Source organism: Sylvia atricapilla, chromosome 11 (assembly GCF_009819655.1).
Source record: "Sylvia atricapilla isolate bSylAtr1 chromosome 11, bSylAtr1.pri, whole genome shotgun sequence".
Classification (NCBI taxonomy): Eukaryota; Metazoa; Chordata; class Aves; order Passeriformes; family Sylviidae; genus Sylvia; species Sylvia atricapilla.
In genome coordinates this window covers 18,340,644-18,360,792 of record NC_089150.1, presented here as the reverse complement: position 1 = coordinate 18,360,792, position 20,149 = coordinate 18,340,644, and the positions used below count along the sequence as shown (strand labels likewise).

Sequence of the window (20,149 nt, the reverse complement as noted above, 5' to 3'; positions counted from 1 at the left end):
TTGTATTGTTGTGCTCTTGGCTCTTCCCTCGCCAGGCTGCCAGGGGAGTTTGGCACAGAGTCCCTGTGTCCTGAGCTTCCCAAGTCACTGGTTGCCTGGCATCGTGTTAACCCAACTTCTACCATGAAAAATGAGCTGATACTGGGTTCAGCAGCAATAATTTCTCTCCAGCCAAGTGGCTCTTGAGCAAGCTGAGGAATTGCACTGAGGAATTGTGAGTAGTTCAGCCAAGATGCTGTTCCTGGATGCAGCAGAGATCTGGATCCTCATCTCCAGAGAGGAGGGGACTTTCAGCTCTTACCTGACAGGGGCACAAAGATGACAAAGATACAGGTTTTATTTGAGGAAAGTATAACTGGAATTGAAGGTTGCTGAAGGAGGTGAACTTGGGAGTGGCATGAGGATGATGAGAGGGGAGCAATAGCTTTGTTTCTCCCCTCATTCAAGAGTCAGGGCTAGAGCGATCCAAGCCATTGGATTTGACGTTGAAAGGAAACAAAAAGAGCCTGTGAAGAAAAGGCACTTTAAGAAGTTTGTAGTTCAAAGCCTGCAATCGTGACCACGGGGTGTTGAGGCTGAAGGATTTAGGACTGGGCAGGATCCCCATGGGATATCTCCACACCCCGTGTGGGTGTTTTAGGGGCTCCTTATTTCCCTCTATTGGCAGAACTTTTTCCCCCTCAGCCTTGCTTGTGGAGAGACTTTGTCAGACACTGAAATAAGCAGTAACTTTTTGGACTTGTAATTTACTTCACCATTGAATATTGCTCCTTTTCTGCCTCTGCCTCTCATCGGAGCATTTTTAAAGATTGTTCCTGCATATTAATTTGCCATGCTAGGCTTTAAAAATGGGGGGGAAACCACCTTGAATTTCACACTCTTGCAGACAGGACACAGAGGGTGTTTCACTGGTACTCAAGAACAGTCCAAAGACAAGCTGTCATTTTTATTTTCCATAGAGCCAGTGGTCTCCTCTAGTGCTTTTGCAGCTGGAATTTGCTGTTCCCCACTGCAGCATGTGAGCTCTTCCAGCACTGCTGACTTCAGGCTGCTGGGGATGCCCATGTTCACTGGTGATCAGGGAGGTGCTTTTCCCTTCAGACACTGGTTTGCTTTTAATGACAGTTCTGTTGCAGTATGGAAATTGAAATCCCTCATCCACAGACAAACCCAGCTTTCTTTTCATTGCAGGACATGATGGGCTCATTATGTGAGCACATCTACAGGGATTTACTGTTCAGGAGTAGCTGGAAATCATTCTTTTGAAAGAGCAGTTGTTAAATGATTGTGTGATAAGTGCAGTGTGGTTCGCTTTTCATTCATTTTCTCCTCTGAAAAAATTGCTTCCTGCTTTGACTCCCTGCATTTATGCTGATATCAGCCATGTCTTTTCAGTAAAAAACTTTCCTCGGGCCTCAGTGATGGCTGGAGAACATTGCAGTGTTCGATGGAGTGGCATTAGTGGTATGGTAAAGAGGAGGAGTCTGATGTTTAAAAAAGTTGTTTCTTGGTGCATCTGGATGAGCATCCGAAGAAATTCTAGGCTGAGGAGAAATGCTGGCAGATGTGTGTGGGGGGGTTGGCTTCTCCTGGGGTATCCCAGTGGGGGATTCCACCTCACAGAGACTCAGGACAGCCTGGAACCATACTAATCCCTTTTCTGCCTGTTCCCCTCCCTGCCAGAACCAAGACTGCCAACGGGGATTACCGGAAGGAGCACCGGGAGCGGAGCCGCAGCCCCATCGAGCGGGCGGCTGCCCCCACCATGAGCCTCCACGCCAACCACATGTACGCCTCCATCCCCAGCCTGAGCATGGAGCAGCCCCTAGCACTGACCAAAAACAGCGTGGATGCAGCCAGGACAGTGGGCATCTCCCCCAGCCTGAGCAGCGTGGAGCGCCAGCAGGTACGGGCTCATCCTGCCTGGGGCACAGCCAGGGCTCCTGGCTGCACACACAGCCTGCAGGAGCTGCCTGGGGCACAGCCAGGGCTCCTGGCTGCACACACAGCCTGCAGGAGCTGCCTGGGGCACAGCCAGGGCTCCTGGCTGCACACACAGCCTGCAGGAGCTGCCTGGGGCACAGCCAGGGCTCCTGGCTGCACACACAGGCTGCAGGAGCTGCCTGGGGCACAGGGAGGGCTCCTGGCTGCACACACAGGCTGCAGGAGCTGCAGTGAGGCACAGCCAGGGCTCCTGGCTGCACACACAGCCTGCAGGAGCTGCAGTGGGGCACAGGGAGGGCTCCTGGCTGCACACACAGCCTGCAGGAGCTGCCTGGGGCACAGGGAGGGCTCCTGGCTGCACACACAGCCTGCAGGAGCTGCCTGGGGCACAGGGAGGGCTCCTGGCTGCACACACAGCCTGCAGGAGCTGCAGTGAGGCACAGGGAGGGCTCCTGGCTGCACACACAGCCTGCAGGAGCTGCCTGGGGCACAGCCAGGGCTCCTGGCTGCACACACAGCCTGCAGGAGCTGCAGTGGGGTACAGGGAGGGCTCCTGGCTGCACACACAGCCTGCAGGAGCTGCAGCAGGGAGAACAGGCTGCTCCTGGGGCAGGATGGGCTTTAGAATGCACTCTGCATGTCACAGCTGGCTGTGATACTCGTTGGGACGTTCCCAAGCTTGGGAATGCATGGGTTGTATATAGGAATGCATGGGTTGTATATGGGAATGTGTGTGTTGTGTTTGGGAATGTGTGTGTTGTATATAGGAATGCATGGGTTGTATTTGGGAATGTATGTATTGGATATGGGAATGTGTGAGTTTTTATTTGGGAATGTGTGAAGTTCTATTTGGGAATGTGTGAGGTTTTATTTGGGAACGCATAAGTTTTTATTTAGGAATGTGTGGGTTTTATTTGGGAATACATGTGTTTTACCTGGGAATTCAGTGTGGGTCAGGCAGGTCCCAGCACCTTCCAGGCAGTGTCTGGGGGCATCCCCTGTGCCCCTCCTGGTGCTCCCTGTGTGCTCCCCTCCCCTCTGTCCCAGCTTTCTCCACCCTCAAGAAGGGATACAACACAGAAGGGAAAATTTGACTGATCTTAGTTCTTTCAGCCAGCCAAAAGCATTTGCTGTGTTGCTCAGAGCAATGTTGTATCACTCATTCCCTTTTCCTAAAGCCAAGTCATTACTTTTGATTATTTTATGCCTGATTTCCATGTGCTGGAGTGGTTGTTCAGGTTTTTTTGTTGGTTTGCCATCTTGCACATGGCATTTGTTTTGCTGCAGAAGTGCTGAGCTGAGCCATTTCTGTAGGCAAGAACAGTTTTCTCATGTGTCAGACTCACTTTTATCCCTCCTATAAGTGGAGAGACGAAGCAAAAGAACTGAGCTGTGATGAGCTGCAGCACTGAGAAATTAAACTGGCCCATATACCCAAGCTCTTCTTTCCCTGGATCCCTCCCTTCTGCTCTCTTGGATATTTTGAACCAGATTACAACCATTTTTCTCGGGAAAATAGCATCTTGAGGCCTCAAGGGTAGAAATCATACAAAACAAAAAGTGTACTGAAAAAAAGAAATCCTAGTTTGATGATGCCTTGTTTTAGGGTTGGGGTTTTTTTAACCTTAACATGTTGAATGAAATTTCATCTTACTCTGTTTCTAATAAAACAGGTAGGAGAAAAATACTTTATTTGCAGCAGGATGGGGTTATTCAGCTGTTGTAGTTAGTGATTGGTACTAAGTTCTCAGTTTATATCTCAATATTTTTATACAAGTTTCTATATTCTGTGCACACAGAACCATAGCAGAGGATTCTGCAAGGTGCCTTATTGGGTTCTTTAGGGTGTTGCCAGGTGAATTTCTGAGGTACTGTTACCTGTCTCTACTTTCCACCTCCTGCATGTCCAAAATACTCTTCTGAAGAGAATTAAATACAAGCCTTTCTCAAAAACCACTTCAGAGAGGCACAAAATCCTGACCCATATGGAAAATAATTACTCTCACATGTGAACTGCTTACACAAAAATCAAACCATTCTTCTGGTTTTCTTTATTTACTTGTTTTACTTTGCTGCCAGTGCAGTAAGATGTAAATGACCCCATTGCTGTTTTGTCCTGGCAAAAATTGTGTTGAACTTCCCTGGAAAGCTCAGCTCTTTTACTTCACTGGCCTTGTTCTTACTTTGCCTGAAGTAGCACCAAAGAAGGGAAATTCCCTCCTTTCCCACTGACCTTGTATTGGGGTGATTTTTTTGTCGGTAAAAATTTTGTAAAATGGTCAAGAAATTAAATTACATCAGTCCTGTTAATCTCTTGAACACTTACTGCTTAATTTGCGTTGAGTATAATGGACCCTTTGCATCATCAAATATGTGGAATTTATTCCAATACCTGTGTTATTTCCCTTCAGCCACCTGGAGCAACTGGGACATTTCTTTTCCCAGGGCCCTGTGTAAATTTCCATAGTAAAAAACTCTGAAAAGACATCTAAAGTATAAGTGGTGGAGTTCTGATGTAATGGAGCTGTGAATAGACATTTCGGGGAATTTGCATGTGGTGTTAATTAAGTATGAAGTATAAGTTAATTCACCTGCTGAAAAGGCAGGTGAATTCCAGCAGGAAAAGATTTGTGCTCTAGACTGGCTCAGAGTTCCTTGTATTTATTGTACGACCCATGGGATTAGGATGCACTGTGGAATACAGAGGTTGGGCTAGGAAAACTCAACACCTGAACAAAAACTATAACACCAGGACAACAAATACCTGGAAAATCTGCAAACCCCTTCTGTATGTGGCCACAGAATGAAACAAACATTTAATGTGTTGGCATTTAGTGCTGCCTATGGAACTCAGCAAAGATGACACAAGCAGTGTAAAATCACTTTTAAGATTTGCTTTCACACTGCCCTTTTTCTGTTCACTGAAATAACTTGAACCTCTGTGGAGATGTAGTGTGGATTGTTATTTTTAGCCAAAGAAACAGCTGAATATTTGGGAGTTTAATATGAATTGGGTCAGTTACGGGTTTAATTGCTGGGGCTGTGAAGTTACAACAAGCAGGATAAAATCACATTTAAGATTTGTTTTCACACTGCCCCTTTTGCTGTTCGCTTACATCAGAACCGCTGTGGATTTTCATTTTTAGCCGGAGAAACAGCCGAGTATTTGGGGGTTAATCTGGAGTGGGTTTAATGCTGGTGCTGAGCGTGGCCCTGTGCTTGTGTCCCCTGCAGAACCGTCCCTCTGTGATCACCTGTGCTTCTGCCAACAACCGCAACTGCAACCTGTCCCACTGCCCCATCGCCCACAGCGCCTGCTCCGGGGCTGCCTACAGGAGACCCTCCAGCTGTAAGTGCCCCCACACTGCCCTCCCTGGCCCCCACCACAGCCCAGCCTCTCCACAGGGACAGGGGAAAAGGGGGTGAACAGTGGGCACCCCTTTGTCTCCTGTGCCACAGCAGAAGGTGGTGTACCACCAGGGGGACAGAGGTGTTCTTTCTTCTTGTCTTGAAAAGCTGATTGAAAAACCCCACAGCAAACAAGCCCCCCACACAGACAGATAAGTCATTGTGTTTATTTTAGTCCAGCTGACAAACAGCAGGCAGGCCCAGCAGATCACCCTGAGCTCTTATTTTAGGAGTTTCCCCTGCTCTCTCAATAGCCAGGAGACTTTTGTGATTCAGCTGCAGTGGCAGAAATCTTTCTTGCAGCCACAAATACCCTTCCAAAGCCTCTACCCTCCACACTGCTCTGCGTGGATAACACAAAAACCTTTGCAGGGCAGTTGCTACAGCAACCCAAGCAGGGAGCTTTAGCTTTCTGCCTTCTGTGCAGTTAGTATAGTGCTCATGAAATCTGCTCAGGCAGTCGTTGCTGGGAAAGCTGGGCCCTTTCTGTTCACTCTCACTGCACAGGGAGCACAGGGGGAGCTCAGCCATTTCCTTGCCAGTCCTTTACCTGCTGGGGCAGAGCTGGAACTCGCAGCATTGCCAGAAGCTCTGGGCAGTGGGGCTCCAGCAGCCAGGATGTGTCCATGGAACAGTACCAGCATGACCTAAAGCCCACAGCAGGGTCATTATTAGTATTTTATTATTAATAGGGTTTTTTTTTAATTTTTAGAAAGCTCAGTATACTGTTGATAACAGGAATTGGGAGCTGAAGGAGACCCTTTGACTCTTGGAGAAATCAATCATTGGGAATCTCAGATGTGACAAGTTTTCTCACAAACTGGTGCTACTGGTCCCAGGAGAGCTGCCCCAGTGGGCATGGGAACAGGGCTGGATGTTTCCAAAAAAGATTTATCTCTGGTCAGGTGAAGAGGTGTCTGTGCATGACCCTCATGTTTATTTTAGGATCAGTCAGGTGGTGCCATGGATCCCAGCAATTCCAAGTATTTTTGGAAAGACAATTCTTACTAAGACAGACAAATACTGATTGTAAATTGTAAAACTGCAGTGCTTTTATATTTAGTCTGAGGAATTACTACAGTTCTTGTTCAAAATCTGTCTTTTGAGGCTCTTGTAGTAGTCTTACAGCACTTACTGCAGTGCTGATTAATTTAGTCCCGACTGCTCCCAGCACAAGTGTGTGGAGTAAGCTGAAAGCCTGAGCTCAGCTTTTGGCATGCTGCAGTTTAGGATGAGGCCTCCTCACACCTGACTGCTATCAGCAGGCTTGGGAGCTGATTTTAAACAACTCTTTACATCATTAATTCCATTTAAGCCTAAATATAAGTTCTGTGTGATTGTTTTGGGAGAAGGTTTCCACAGAATTGAAGCTGGAGCTGTTGTTAGTTGCCTGAGGGAGAAACACAATTAGATCTAAATGCTCACCTGTTCCAGGTCACAATTCCAGTTGGGTTTTTCTTTTCATTTTAACTCCTTCCTTCCCACCTTCTTGTTCACCCCTTTCACTCCAGGGTCTGTAAGGGTGTGAGGGAGGCCATCCTTGTGACAGGGACTTGCAGTGACAGAGCATTAAGCTGCAGGGGAGATGCTTTGGGGGCTGGAATCCCTCTGCTCTGGAGACAGGCTGGGAGAAATGGGGGTGTGTTCAGCCTGCAGAGGAGAAGGGGAGAACTTAGAGCCCTCTCCAGTTCCTGAAAGAGCTCCAGGAGAGCTGGAGAGAGACTTGGGACAAGGGCCTGGGGTGACAAGGCATGGGGGAATGGCTTCCTGTGCCTCAGAGGGCAGGGCTGGATGGGATATTGGGAAGGAATTCCTCCCTGGGAGGGCGGGGAGGCCCCTGGAGGTGCCCATGGTCAAGCTGGACGGGGCTAATGGGAGGCGTCCCCGCCCATGGCAGGGGTTGGAATAAACGGGATGAGCTTTAAGGTCCTTCCAAGCCAAGCCATCCCAAGATTCCCTGGGGGCAAAGAGGGTGACTGCAGGGCAGGCAGCAGGCTGGGCTGAGGTGCTGACTGCCCTGTGCTGTCCCCGCAGCCACCACTGCGTGTGACCCGGTGGTGGAGGAGCACTTCCGCAGGAGCCTGGGCAAGAACTACAAGGAGCCCGAGCCGGTGGCGAACTCGGTGTCCATCACGGGCTCGGTGGATGATCACTTTGCCAAAGCTCTGGGGGACACGTGGCTGCAGATCAAGGCTGCCAAGGACGCCGTGGGCAGCAGCCCCGAGCCGGCGTCGCGGCGGGGCCAGGCCTCGTCCCCTTCCTCCCACATGGTCAACCACAACCACTCGCCCTCCGTGGTCTCCTGAGGACAGCGCCCTTCCCGCTCCGCTCCGGGGGTGTGCATGGTTTGACTGAGCTTTTGGAACAAGTGCTTTCAGTAGTGCTGGGCGAGGGGAGGATAGTTTTCAACACGTGGTTGTTTTTTGTGTACTCGCTTCGTTTGTTCGTTTTGTTTCTTTTTTTTTTTTTTTGTCAAAGGGTGCCCTTAAAGACGATAGCAGGAACTATTTCATAAAGATTCATATGATGTAGCATCCTTTTTTATTCCTGCCTCAATTACCAAAGAAACCTCTGATGCAAATCTGCTGCCCCTTAAAAAAATAATGCACGCTAATCCACAAAAGCCATTACACTTAGTTGGTTGACCCAAGTGCTATTTTTTGCTTTTCTTAGCTTCTCACGACTAGAATTTGTCTGGTTTGCTTACATTGCCTTTTTTTTGTTTTGTTTTGTTTTTTCCCTCTGTGAAGTAATTTTGTATGTATATACTTGAAAAGAACTGTCATGTATGATTTGCACTATTGGAGGAGGACTGAAGTTGCACAGCAACTTTCTGGAAGAGGCTAATATTTTGAGGGCAAACTGCTGAAAAAAGGGTTTAAGGATGACATTTCTATCAGTTTGATTTTTCTTAGAGCAAAACAGCTTCGGAAGGGGAAGTCTCATACAGGTTATAGGTCTTTCTCTCTTTAGATTTCAGGTGCTTAGTGCTTGCAACTGGACTGCATAATTTACAGAACACGGGCATTTTTTCCTAAACACTGCAGTTTGTTAGACTAGAGCTGAGGTTGGAGGGTTCCATAGTGCTTAACGATGCATGTTTTATGAAAAATAGCTGGTATCTATTAATGTATAGACAGTAAGAATCATAATACTTATTAGCTTCTCTTCAGAATTAGTTTATTTTTGTCAGTAACAACCCTAGATATACTTACTGCTGGTACAGTTGTACTCTATGATATTTGTATTTGCTATTCACTTTAGTGGCGGCAGCAGCAGCGAGGGCAGCTCAGGACAGGCCTCGTGCAGCACTGCTGCTTCACAGGGATCTGCTTCCCAAACCCCAGTCTGTGTAATCCACCCTGAACTAGCTGCAGGAACTGCTACCCTTACAGATCTTGGCTGGACAACAGATTGTTACAGTTTGTGAAAGACGAGCTTTCAGTTTGTTTCTTTTGTTTTATTTTAAAAAAATTTTTTAAGCCTTTATCCATCAGCCTACGCCAAGTCGCAGCATACATTCCTCCAGTAGATTTTATCCAGGTATTACTGCATTTATTATCATTTGCTATATTAATAGCTACTAACTAGAAATTAGGCAGTAGAGGCAGGCATAAAAACCACAGCTGTGCTAGTGCTAAGAGCTTCTCTTCTTCTTGTTAAGTGTAACTACTCTCCCCAGTACATTCCATCTTCCCAGGACAGTTGCAGCCAGGGTTTGGTTTTTACCCTGGGCTCCCTGAAAGGATGGGCTCAGGGTAAAAAGTGAGAACTGGTTGGAAGAGGAACTCCACGTGATGTATTATGGACTATGTTACAGTATTGGGTCCATTGTGGCTTTTATTTTATGCTTTTTTTTGGTTTGTTTTTTGCCTTTTTTTTTAAAGTTAAGCTATTTAATTTGGAAAAGGTGCAGGGTAGAAAGAGATCGGGAGATTGGCTCTTAACTCTTGGTGAGAAGGTGGCTGCTCAGTTTTCTTTAAAAAAAATGGAAAAACCCACAAAAAAACCCCAACCCACCACCTAAGCCCCCCAGTTTTACACATTTCACTACCATCTTACTGGGTAGTCAACGCTTCCTTGCTTTGGCATTCAGTACCCTACTCTCTGTAGGAAGATTGTTAAAAGAACACTTTTTTATATAGGTAACTTTAAGACCATCGTTACGCTGTGCGTAAAGAATGTACAGAGAAATTTGTAGGTATTTTTTGAGGAACAATTAATTTGTTAATGATATGTAGCTATTTAATTTTTTCCCTTTCCTTTATTGTAATCATTCTTTTTTTTTTTTTTTTTTTTTTGGAGAAAAAAGTTGATCTTTTTTTTTTTTTCGTCGTTGTTGTAGATTTGTCTGTAATACAGTAAAAAAGTGCAGGAACACAGTTATTCTATGAGGACACTGCATTAGCATTAATAGCCACTCGTTTGTTATTGCTACAGGCTACTGAGCAGTATAACAGTCAATACTAATACTGTAGATGGACTCTGTGGAAAATGTGACTCCTCTATTTCTTTGTAAACACAAATAAGATAATGTTTTTAAAGCTAATATTTTCAATAATAGCTGTTTTACAAGGTTACATTTACTTATCTGAGATAGGTAAATGGATTTGAGGGCAATAAAGATTTAATGTGCTACGTCCAGTAAACCAGAGACTGGACACAACAATGTCACGAAAGCCAAAGGGTTGGGGGGAGGTGGAAGGACACTAAACTGAACTCACCATCATGAGACGTGGTGAAGTTTCTTCACAGAGCCAGGTTATCTACAGTTCAGTTTGAAAGATTCTCTCTTGTGTTTGTAAATCTGTAATATACCATTCTTTTGTGGCCTTGTTTCACCTGGAAAAAAAAAAAAAAAAAAAAGGTTTGGCAGGCCATCTTTTTTTTTTGTACTTAAAAGTAGCCTTAAAGAACAATAAAGTGCTCTTAAATCACAGGTGTGTTCCTAAGCCTCTGTACTGCCTGGTGAGAGAGGGATTGGTGTGTGTGAGGCAGAAACAAACCTCTGGCCACGTCCTGCTTTCCTTCCAAGCATCCCTACCTTTTTTAGGACCATAACCCCACTGGTGGGGCTGCCACAGGCTCAGACTGGTCTTCAGGGAGGTTTTCCCTACAGGAGTTTGTCAAGAAATCCTTTACAGCAATAAAAAATCCTGTTCCTGCCCCAGCAGCCGTGCTGGAACTCACCTGGGCAGGGACTGGTTTGGAAAACAGCAGCTGGTTCTGCATTGCTGTTCATGAAAAGACCAAATTTGTGGTGTTTTGTTTGTCCCTCAGTTCCTTCTAGGAATCCCTCCCTGGTGAAAACAGCTGCATTTCCAGTGTTGACATCCACTGTCCTCTGTTCCAGGTGAGCAGCATTCCAGTGGCACTGCAGATGGTTAATCCTTACAAATCACCTGCAGTTACCTGAGTCTGAGAAAGCCCAAGGGACCAGGCAAGAAAGGGGGCTCCAAAATGAAAAATAGAAGCCTCTAAAAGGAACGACCCCCCAAGTCCCTGTTGGCTCAGCAGGGCCTGAAGGGTTTGCAGACACAGCAAACCTGGGGCGAGGGAGATGTCGTGAGAACACTCCAGGAGGATTGGTTTGGCACATCTCAAACACATCCCTGGCTAAATCCCCCTGGAAAGAGGCCCAAATCCTGCTGTGAGGGTGTGTGGGAGGCAGGCCAAGGACAGCACCAGGGACCCCTCAGGGAAAGGGGAAAACGTCCCTGCACCAAGGATCTGGGGACTCCACACCTCAGGCCGGGCACGTCGCTGGCTGCCAGGTCAGTAACTTCAGCAAACTGCATTTTCTGCACGGTAAATGCATTTTTTCTGAGTGGCACAGATGTTTCTGCCAGCCCAGACACACGTTTCCTGAAGTGCCCCAGTGTTTATCATGGCATCTTCTGGGCGCTGAGTGAGAGGCACCTTCCAGCTGTGCCTTCAGTGGCACCCCTACACACACCCAGTTATTTCTGCCAGTCCCAGTCAATTCCATTTCCCAAAGCAGACCTGACACCCCAGACCTCCTCAGGGGTGCACAGCTCGGGGAGTGCCTCTCCTGAGTGCACTCTGGGTGCATTTCAGGCTGGACTGGATGTACACATCACCTTTACAGACCAACCCATCCAGGGCACAGAGAGAGCTGGGCAGTGCTGGGTGAGCACGAGTGGCACCACTGTCACAGCCTGGGCCCCGTGGCTGTGTCCTCAGTGCACAGTGCCCACTGAGCTGCCCAGCAGGGCTGAGGGGACCTCAGGAGGCACTGCTGAGGCTGGGGATGATCTCTGGGAACGGAGACTCCTCCAGTGTCCAAACGCTGCCACCAGCTCGTGTTCTAAACGTGACACCCGGGCAAGGCCCACAGAAGCATTTCCAGTGTTGTTATTTCTGCACTCCCCAGGGCTGGCACACTTAGCCTTGGCCCAGGGGAGTGTTCACACTATCTTTAGATGCTTCTGGAAATTTAAACCCCTCTGCATCCTCCTGCTGCGTGTCCTCTGGCATGGACGCAGCCCCAGGCGTGTTCCCGGGTCTCCAGCTCTCCTCCCTCAGCAGACAGCGATTCCCGCAGCTGGATTACAAGGTATGATAAAGCACATTTTATCCCTGGAGAGCTCTTGACAGAAATTCTATCCATTGCCTGATTTTTTAGCTTCTCTGGAACAGCTACCTCAAGTGCTTTCTCGGTATAGAACAGCCCAGATGACTGCATTTCACATTTTTCAGCTGCAGTTTCAGTGTAAAGCTCCAGCCCCTTCCCATTGAGGCTGCTCCTGAGCTGCCCCTTCCCTTCCCTGGGGACAGGGTCCTGCTGGAGGCTCCATCCCCATCCCTGAGGATCCCAGAGTGGGGAATTCTCTTTGCTTGGTGAAGGATGAGGAGGGCAGGAGCACTGGGCAGGCTGAGGACTTTGGAGCTGCCGATTGCTGTGTCACTTGGGCACCCCCAGCCTGGGACACTGCTCTGTGCTGGGAATGGTTGGCATGGTGTTGGCTGTACATGGATATTCATTTATACTGCAGCAGAGCTGGGAAAAACAGAATTTCTTTCTCCACAGGCTAGTTTCACATCATGACAAAGCAGTTCCTGACTTCCACAAGAGCACATTTTACTGCAGTCACATGAGAGCCTTTCAGTCTTTGCTTGCTCGCAGCCCAGCCAGTTTCACTGCTCTGCTCAGTCTAATTTTACACTTTATTTTGCTAAGCAGCAGCTTTCTTAAATGCCAGGGAGAACATCTGTCTTCCCTCCATCACAAAGAGACACAAAGGCATTTGTCAACACGAGGCTGTGTCAGCCAAATGCCTGCTACATTTAATAGTCAAAAACCTGCTTATCTGCAAACTGTTTACTCAGTTTGGGGAAATACTCTGCACAAAGAGCCCTTCTGAGAGCCCTGGGGAATCAAGGTTACCTTTTTAATCCAGGAAAACACAAAGCTCTGATCTCCTGCTTCCTGAAAATAGTAAAATGCTGTGGGTCGAGGTGTGTTAATGACATTTGGCTCATGTGTTAAAATATAAACAAGATACCACTGAGGTCAGAGTAGTTCTAGGGAGTTAAAAAAATACAGGATTTTTTTTTTCTTTCAGAGGAAAAAAAGGATTTAACAAATTTTAAAAAATAATATTTCTCAGGCTAAGCCTAAACCTTTGCTCTCTCACTGCCACACTGCAATATTCACTTATCTTTTTCTTTTTTTTGAGAGGGGAAGTAGAGATGAAAATAGTGGAAAGAATTAACAATGCTCATGGATCAAAGCAAGGGCTTTTCCTTTTCCTTTTTGCTTCCAAGGGACGAGCTCTTGGGCTCCTGCTAAGAAAATCCTACAGAAAACCTCAGCTTATCAACTTCCCCAGAAGAAAGTGTGAGTTCAAACAGCACCACAGGGAACAAAGGCTTTTCTCTTGATTTCCCTGACATACCTGGAGTGAAGTTGATGCAATTTTTACTCCTCACAGGCTCTGAGGAGTTCCTGGCCCTGTCCTGGCTGCTCCAGTGTCCTACCAGACACACCTGGCTCAGGAAACACACCCCAAATCAGAGCTGCTAAAAATAAAATCGCCCTGTGCTGGGAAGGTTTTCACCTGAACGGCAACCTTCTGTCACTTGTAACTCCCTCCTTCCCAGAGCCTCCCATACCTCCCTCAGGAGTTGGAAAATCAAGATTAAAAGAAGTCATTTATTAACCTGCAAGTGCCATTAATAGAGTAACAGCAGAGACCAGCAAACCCAGCTGTTAAATGTGAGCAGTATTGTCATTTTTTCCCCTAGAACTCAGTCACACATATGTCCATAACTTGGCCATGTAAAGGCAAAATGCACTTCAGCTTTTAAAGGTGTTGCCTAAACTGTCCTATTTCAGAATTCCTTGTTTTGCTCCCCTCCTCTGACAGCTAATTCAGCCCCCAGCTCCCTGGTCTGGGGAATGTAATTAATGTCATTAACTCAAAGGTAGAGTTTTCAGGTGGGGAAATGAAGAAAAAACCCCAAGATTTGCAAAGCCACCATTTAAAACAATCCCAGGGCTTGTTTTAAAGGTTTTCACCAGATTTCCTCACAACAGAAAAGAAATGCTTTGGGTGCTGCCAGGCTTGCAAATGTGAGTCAAATCTGACCTTTCAACACGATGCAAAATCAGCAGCAGTAAATCAAATAATGCCTTTGCTGACATGTCTGTACCTTTGAGTGATTAATCCAGCAAATCACCCATTTCTGCCTGGAAATGCAGGAAGGAGTGTGGGATCCTCCTCCTGCTCTGCCCTGAGCCTGCTGAGCTCTGGATGCAGTTTTGGTCCTACCAATTCCCACAGGAAATGTGAAAAACACCTGGGCAAAGGCTGAGGAGCAAACTCGACACAGATCCACCCATCAGAGATCATTGAAGACAAACCAGAGAAGACAGGAAATATTCTCTATTTAGATGAAATTTTGTTCCTTTAAACACTGCCCATGACAGATCCCATCTCCTCCCAAATCAAATTACATGGATTTTCCCTCCAGGAAAATGTCCATTTTACCAGCACAGCTAAATGAGCTCACACATCACTCTGGACTTTGGAGACTCCTTTACACGACTCCCCAGCCGTTCAGAAATTGGTTTTCTGCCTTCCTAATGCTAAAGAACAGATACAGACCATTGCTTTTTTATTACTTGCACAAATCTCCACTGCTGCGTGGCTGTTTGCCCTGCACAAACACCCAGGGACAACAAACAGAACATCAAAGTGCTGCAGTGCCTGGAAAGCTCCCTTGCCATCAGTCATTTGGGCTCTAACTCACGTGATCAATTGTAATGCTCATATCTCACAACTGTGTCATACTCTCCCAACACCCAGAAAATATTTCACCCGAAATATTGAGGAGTGAGATTAAAATCGGGTTGTTCTGAATAATGACATTGGGAATTGATTCTGTTCTTGAGGCATTTAGCTCCATGTTTTCAAGTCTTTTTGACGCGGCCACAAAACAGATGGGTTCGTTTTGAAGTGAAAGAAAAAAGAAAACAGATCCTTGGGAATTGGAGGAACACAAAACAACAAAACCCCAGCAACATTTTGAGAGTTGAGAAAGCTGCAATTTCCCCAGACTGGTGAAAAGCAAAGATTCTCCCCTCAGGAAACTCCAGTGCTGAACTCTGCATCCCCAGAGTGGGAATCAGCTCCACTCCAGCCTCAAACCCAAACAGCGCCAGTTGTCCCAGGCAGGAGGGAGTTTGGGGAGCTCAGGGATTGTTCTCTGAGGTCCCAGATCCCCCAGGGAACCTCCCACATTTGGATTCATTTGTTTCACTGGCGGGTGGGGAGGCTGCTTAAGCAAATCTGTTGCTTTAATTGCTCTGTAGGTACAAATTCAGAACATTTGTGCCCTTCCTGAGGGCACCAGAGGAGCTGGGTGACAAGAAAGAAAGAAACAGAATTTAATTTCTGCCACAGAGAAGGTGAAAGCTGGCTGGGTGACCTGTGACCCTTTGCAGCCTTACATTTCCCTGTAATTCCCCCAACATCTGGAAACCCCACACCAGTGTGGGAGCCTCCCAAAAGAAAAAAAAAAATTGATGCTGAGCCTCAGAACTCCCCTGGGCAGAGAAAGGGATGTGCCAAGGGATGGCAGCAGGCAGGGAGAGGAACCAGAGCTCCTCAAACCTGTGCTGGGAAAATCCCCAACTGGGCCAGGCAGGCTCCATCCAGCTGTTTGTCCTGGCTCCGCTCCAGGTTCCTCTTCTCTGCCCCTTCCTATCTCCCATCTCGAGCTGGAACAAGGGAGGGAAGGAAAACATGAACATGGGAGGACAAAAGAACCGCTGGAGCCTCACTACAGCAGAGATTTGGGGCAGTGGGTGAGGCTTTCAAAGGATTTTTCAGTTCATTTGCTCTTCTCTCCTAATAGAAGTTTTGTAGGTTTTTTTTTGTTTTGGTTTTTTTTTTTTTTTTTTTTTTGTTTTTTTTTTTTTTTCTTTCCTTTTTAACTGGTAAAAAAGAGCCAGTGACAACAGTGGGAAAGGTTTGTAAAAAACAAAAATATCACCACCACCACTGCCAACAAATTACAGGTCGTGGCCACTTATTGACACTTTGTGCTTGGTTCCTGAACACTGCTCTGTAGCTCACTCAGGAAGTGAACAACTCTCCTTTTTTTCCTCTCCTCTGAAGCATATTTATAATATATGATCAGAATTAAGAAATGCTTCTTAATGAAGAACATTTTTTAAAACCCCAAGCCCATTATGTCCAGCCTGGACATTGCCCAGAACACACCTGCAAGAAAGAGCCAGACTGAAGCAGAGAGCAATTAAAAGTTAAGAACAGATTTATTTAGTCCTCTTTTACACATGTAACTTTTTAAAATACATGCTTAGTGTACGATTGTCTTTACATTTGACATCAGACTTCTTTCAGAACTTTGAAACCCAGGTCAAGCCACCATCAGAGAGCATCCCAAGCTGGGAATCCAAAGACTGAGGCAGAGAATTCCAGTCCCCAGTGTCCAAATTCAGCTGCAGGGCACTGACAGTGTGAGAGGTGAGGCAGAGCTGCAGCACCTCCAGGATCTGCACCACTGATTCTCCTCCACTGAGGCTGGTGCTGCTCTGCCAAGGCCCGACTCTGCAGTGTCTATGAACCAGCTCCACTCTCAGGGAGTTCTGTCTCCATCCACCTGCCCATGGTTATGACAGAGGGGACAAAGGGCTTTGAACAAGCAGCGCTTTTAAAAAGCCCAGTCATTAATGACATTAAACTCCAAAGGGTGAAAGCTGCAGTGTAACACCTTGGCTTAGAAAATTCCTGAAATCACCTACAACTAAAGCAGCAGGATCATTGCAAAGCAGTGCTTTGGTCACACTCTGGAACATGTCGTGCTGCACGTCCCCACGTCCTGAGTGTCAGCCCCCGCTGACACCCCGGTGACATTTGGGTCCCATTCAGGCTCTCACATCACCAGGTATTTTGTTATTCCCTGCTCCCAGAGGACTTTTAGGAATTGCTGTCTTGAAGTTATCTCTCGGAATCTCTTAATGACATTTCCAAATCCCATCCACAGGAAAAGGAATGGCCAGATCCCATTGTGGCTGGGAATGAAACCAGAATGTGTCCAGCTCCAGGGCAAAGCTGGCCATGAACCAGAGACCTGATCCGGCAAATCAGGGCTAAAAAACCTGGCTTAACTTTGCTTAAACTCGACTGAGTTCATAGGGCAGAATTCACAGCTCAGCCAGCCCAAGGAAAAATCACAAAGAGTGGCTAAATGCATGCAAGAGACATGCAACAGCAAAGGTTTTAATTAGAGGAAAATTGCCTTTGTGTAACCAAAAAGTTGTGATGTTATCACACTGACACCAGCTGTGCATCTCAGTGTCCCCAGCCTGGTGCCAAAAATGAGAAATCACTGGGATATAGCTCATAGGCTATATATATATATATATATATCCGATGATACATATCTCCTAGATATCATAGGATGGAGAGATATAGATAGATAGATATATATATACTGAGTGGGACTGCAGTGAGAGCATTTTTGTAAAAGCAATTTAAAAAGTAATTTAGAAAATAAAGGACCCAAGGCTAGCTCAACAGCAATTTTAGGAAGGTAAGATGAATTAAAAAAAAATCAGAAAAAGCAGAAAGAGATAAAAAGAGATACAGAATCTTTTTTTGCAGAACTTTGGTCTAATGTATCCTCTGAAAAATAACTTTAATTCATAATAGTACCAGATTTTGACATCACTGAAAGAAAAGCCATTACCTGGAGCAGCCACTGACCCCACTCCCCAAGAAATCATGTAAATATAATGACTGTGATAATAAATAAATAGCAATAATGGCTATTTTAGACCATAATGGCGATTTTAGACACTTGGTGCAAACCTCAGCAGGTTTCAATAAATCTTCTTTTCTGCTTAGATATCAGAAAAGATATTGCAGATATCTTTGACCTGACTGAACTTCTGATGAGAGAGAAGATGGGAAATTCTCTATTAAAAGATCGTTTAATTTATGTCAAGGAAGGAACTAAAATAATTGGATTGACCAACTAATTTTCATAATATATCTGGGAACTAGAGGCTGCTCGGCAGATAAAGTGATTTGCATTTTTCCTAAGTGAGTTTAACTCACAAACTCCCCCAATACAAAGCCATGAAAGGGACTTCAATTTTCCTTCCAAAACCTATTCCAAGAGCAATAGATTGAATTTTGCTTTCACACAGACACATTCCTGCCGTGGCCGGAATTCCTCCCGCAGGCAGCTCCCGCTGCAGCCGTGTCCCAGCGCCGCTGGCCAAGGCCGAGCCAGCTGCGGACTGCCGTGTCCCCGGCTGTCCCTGTCCCGGGCTGTCCCTGTCCCGGGCTGTCCCTGTCCCGGGCTGTCCCTGTCCCGAGGTGTCCCTGTCCCCGGGCTGTCCCTGTCCCGGGCTGTCCCTATCCCGGGCTGTCCGTGTCCCGGGCTGTCCCTGTCCCCGGGCTGTCCCTGTCCCCGGGCTGTCCCTATCCCCGGGCTGTCCCTGTCCCGGGCTGTCCCTGTCCCAGGCTGTCCCTATCCCCGGGCTGTCCCTGTCCCGGGCTGTCCCTGTCCCGGGCTGTCCCTGTCCCGAGCTGTCCTGTCCCGGGCTGTCCCTGTCCCGGGCTGTCCTGTCCCGGGCTGTCCCTGTCCCGGGCTGTCCCTGTCCCGGGCTGTCCCTGTCCCCGGGCTGTCCCTGTCCCGGGCTGTCCCTATCCCCGGGCTGTCCCTATCCCCGGGCTGTCCCTATCCCCGGGCTGTCCCTGTCCCCGAGCTGTCCCTATCCCCGAGCTGTCCCTATCCCCGGGCTGTCCCTATCCCGAGCTGTCCCTATCCCCGAGCTGTCCCTATCCCCGGGCTGTCCCTATCCCGAGCTGTCCCTATCCCCGGGCTGTCCCTATCCCCGGGCTGTCCCTGTCCCCTCGGGCACACCCTGCAGTGTGTGTCCCGGCCCCGCAGTGGGCTCTGCTCCCAGCCGCTCCGCTGCCCGCGGTGTCAGACGGCGCCTTCGCTCTGCATCGCTCCCAAAACCACCGCTGGGGAACGCTGCTCAGCCCTTTCCCTCCCCTCCTCCGCTCCCTTCTCCAGGGCAGGAGGGAATCAGGCCCCATCTACAGCAGAACCTCTACCGAGGTCTGATGACAGCGATTCCACTCAGAAATCCGGATTGACGGCTCTCGCAGTTCAATGGCCATTTCAGCCCATCCAAAGCTCCGGTGTGACCCTGGGCACGGCAGCGCTGCCGTAAGGAGCGAACCCCTCATCCCAATCCCCCGCACCCCAAAAGCTGCCAGCGGGGCTGCAGGAGCCCCGGAGAAGCCGAAGCCCCGTTTAGGACAGCGGCAATTCCAGAGGGAGCCGCTGCTGATGTCACGGCATTTAAACGTCGCCTGAGTCACAGGTTCCTGAGGAAGTGGCAACACCTACGGAATTACTGGATAAAAGTCAGCCTTGGAAGCGTGGAATGAAAATAAAGACGCTCACAGACAAAGCAAAAACCTCAAAAAGGCAAACGGTGCCTGCTGCAGAGAATCCTCCCTGATCTGATCTGTCACTGGCAATGAAATGGGCGTCACTGAGAGCCCTCCCCGGGGAGACACGTGGGCAGAAAAGGGGAAAAGGAAAAGGAAAGAGGAAAGAAAGGACACCCAAACCCATCAAAAGCCATTCCAAATGCTTTCAGAGCAGCAGACATGGAAACTTCCCTCCTTCCTTCCCACCTTCCCTCCCAAGGAGGGAACAATTCCAGCAGCTCTGCTCCAGGCACCTTCAGCCCGCACTGCTTTCATCTGGGGAGCAAAAAAACATTCCAGCGACGAAGACTCCAGCTTGCATTTCACATGCCTTGCACCCTGCAGTGCAGGATGCACCAATGCAGCTGCTGAGAAATGTGGGAAGACCATCAGAACACCAGAAAAGAAATTAAGGCAAAAAACCTCCAGAAATCCAGCTTAATGCCTCTCCTTTCCTGCTTCCGTAGTGCAGAACAGAATTTCACTAACAAATCAAGCAATGAATCATTCTGCTGAGATCCTGCAAAGTCCAGAGCCCCAGTGCCAAAGTCACACACGAGCCTGGATTTTTGCATGCTCAGACTACTGGAGCAGCAGCCCGCAGCCAAGGAATGTGAGAACAGAAAGGAACCGGATGGGAGAGCAGGAGAATGACAAGGAATAATTTCATTGAACTCCTTGATTTGGATTTGATTTGGCTTTTGGTTTGGAGCAGCACAGCGCCGCTGCTCCTGTCCTTTCCTCTTAGCTCACTGCAATAATTTGTTAAGAAGCAAATTGACATTTTTTTC

General features: G+C 47.6%; 1 protein-coding gene across 2 annotated transcripts in view; it reads left to right on the top strand.

The window, feature by feature from the left end:
* The window catches only part of VGLL4 (vestigial like family member 4), a 77,477-nt gene extending 67,188 nt beyond the window's left edge, over positions 1-10,289 (top strand). For both annotated transcript variants that reach the window (XM_066326942.1, XM_066326941.1), the window contains 3 exons: positions 1,684-1,906; positions 5,179-5,293; positions 7,387-10,289. In XM_066326942.1, coding sequence (XP_066183039.1) covers positions 1,684-1,906; positions 5,179-5,293; positions 7,387-7,658 — 610 coding nt within the window. In that variant the 3' untranslated portion in view covers positions 7,659-10,289. The remainder of the gene's footprint in view (positions 1-1,683; positions 1,907-5,178; positions 5,294-7,386) is intronic.
* The last annotated feature ends 9,860 nt before the right edge of the window (positions 10,290-20,149 follow it).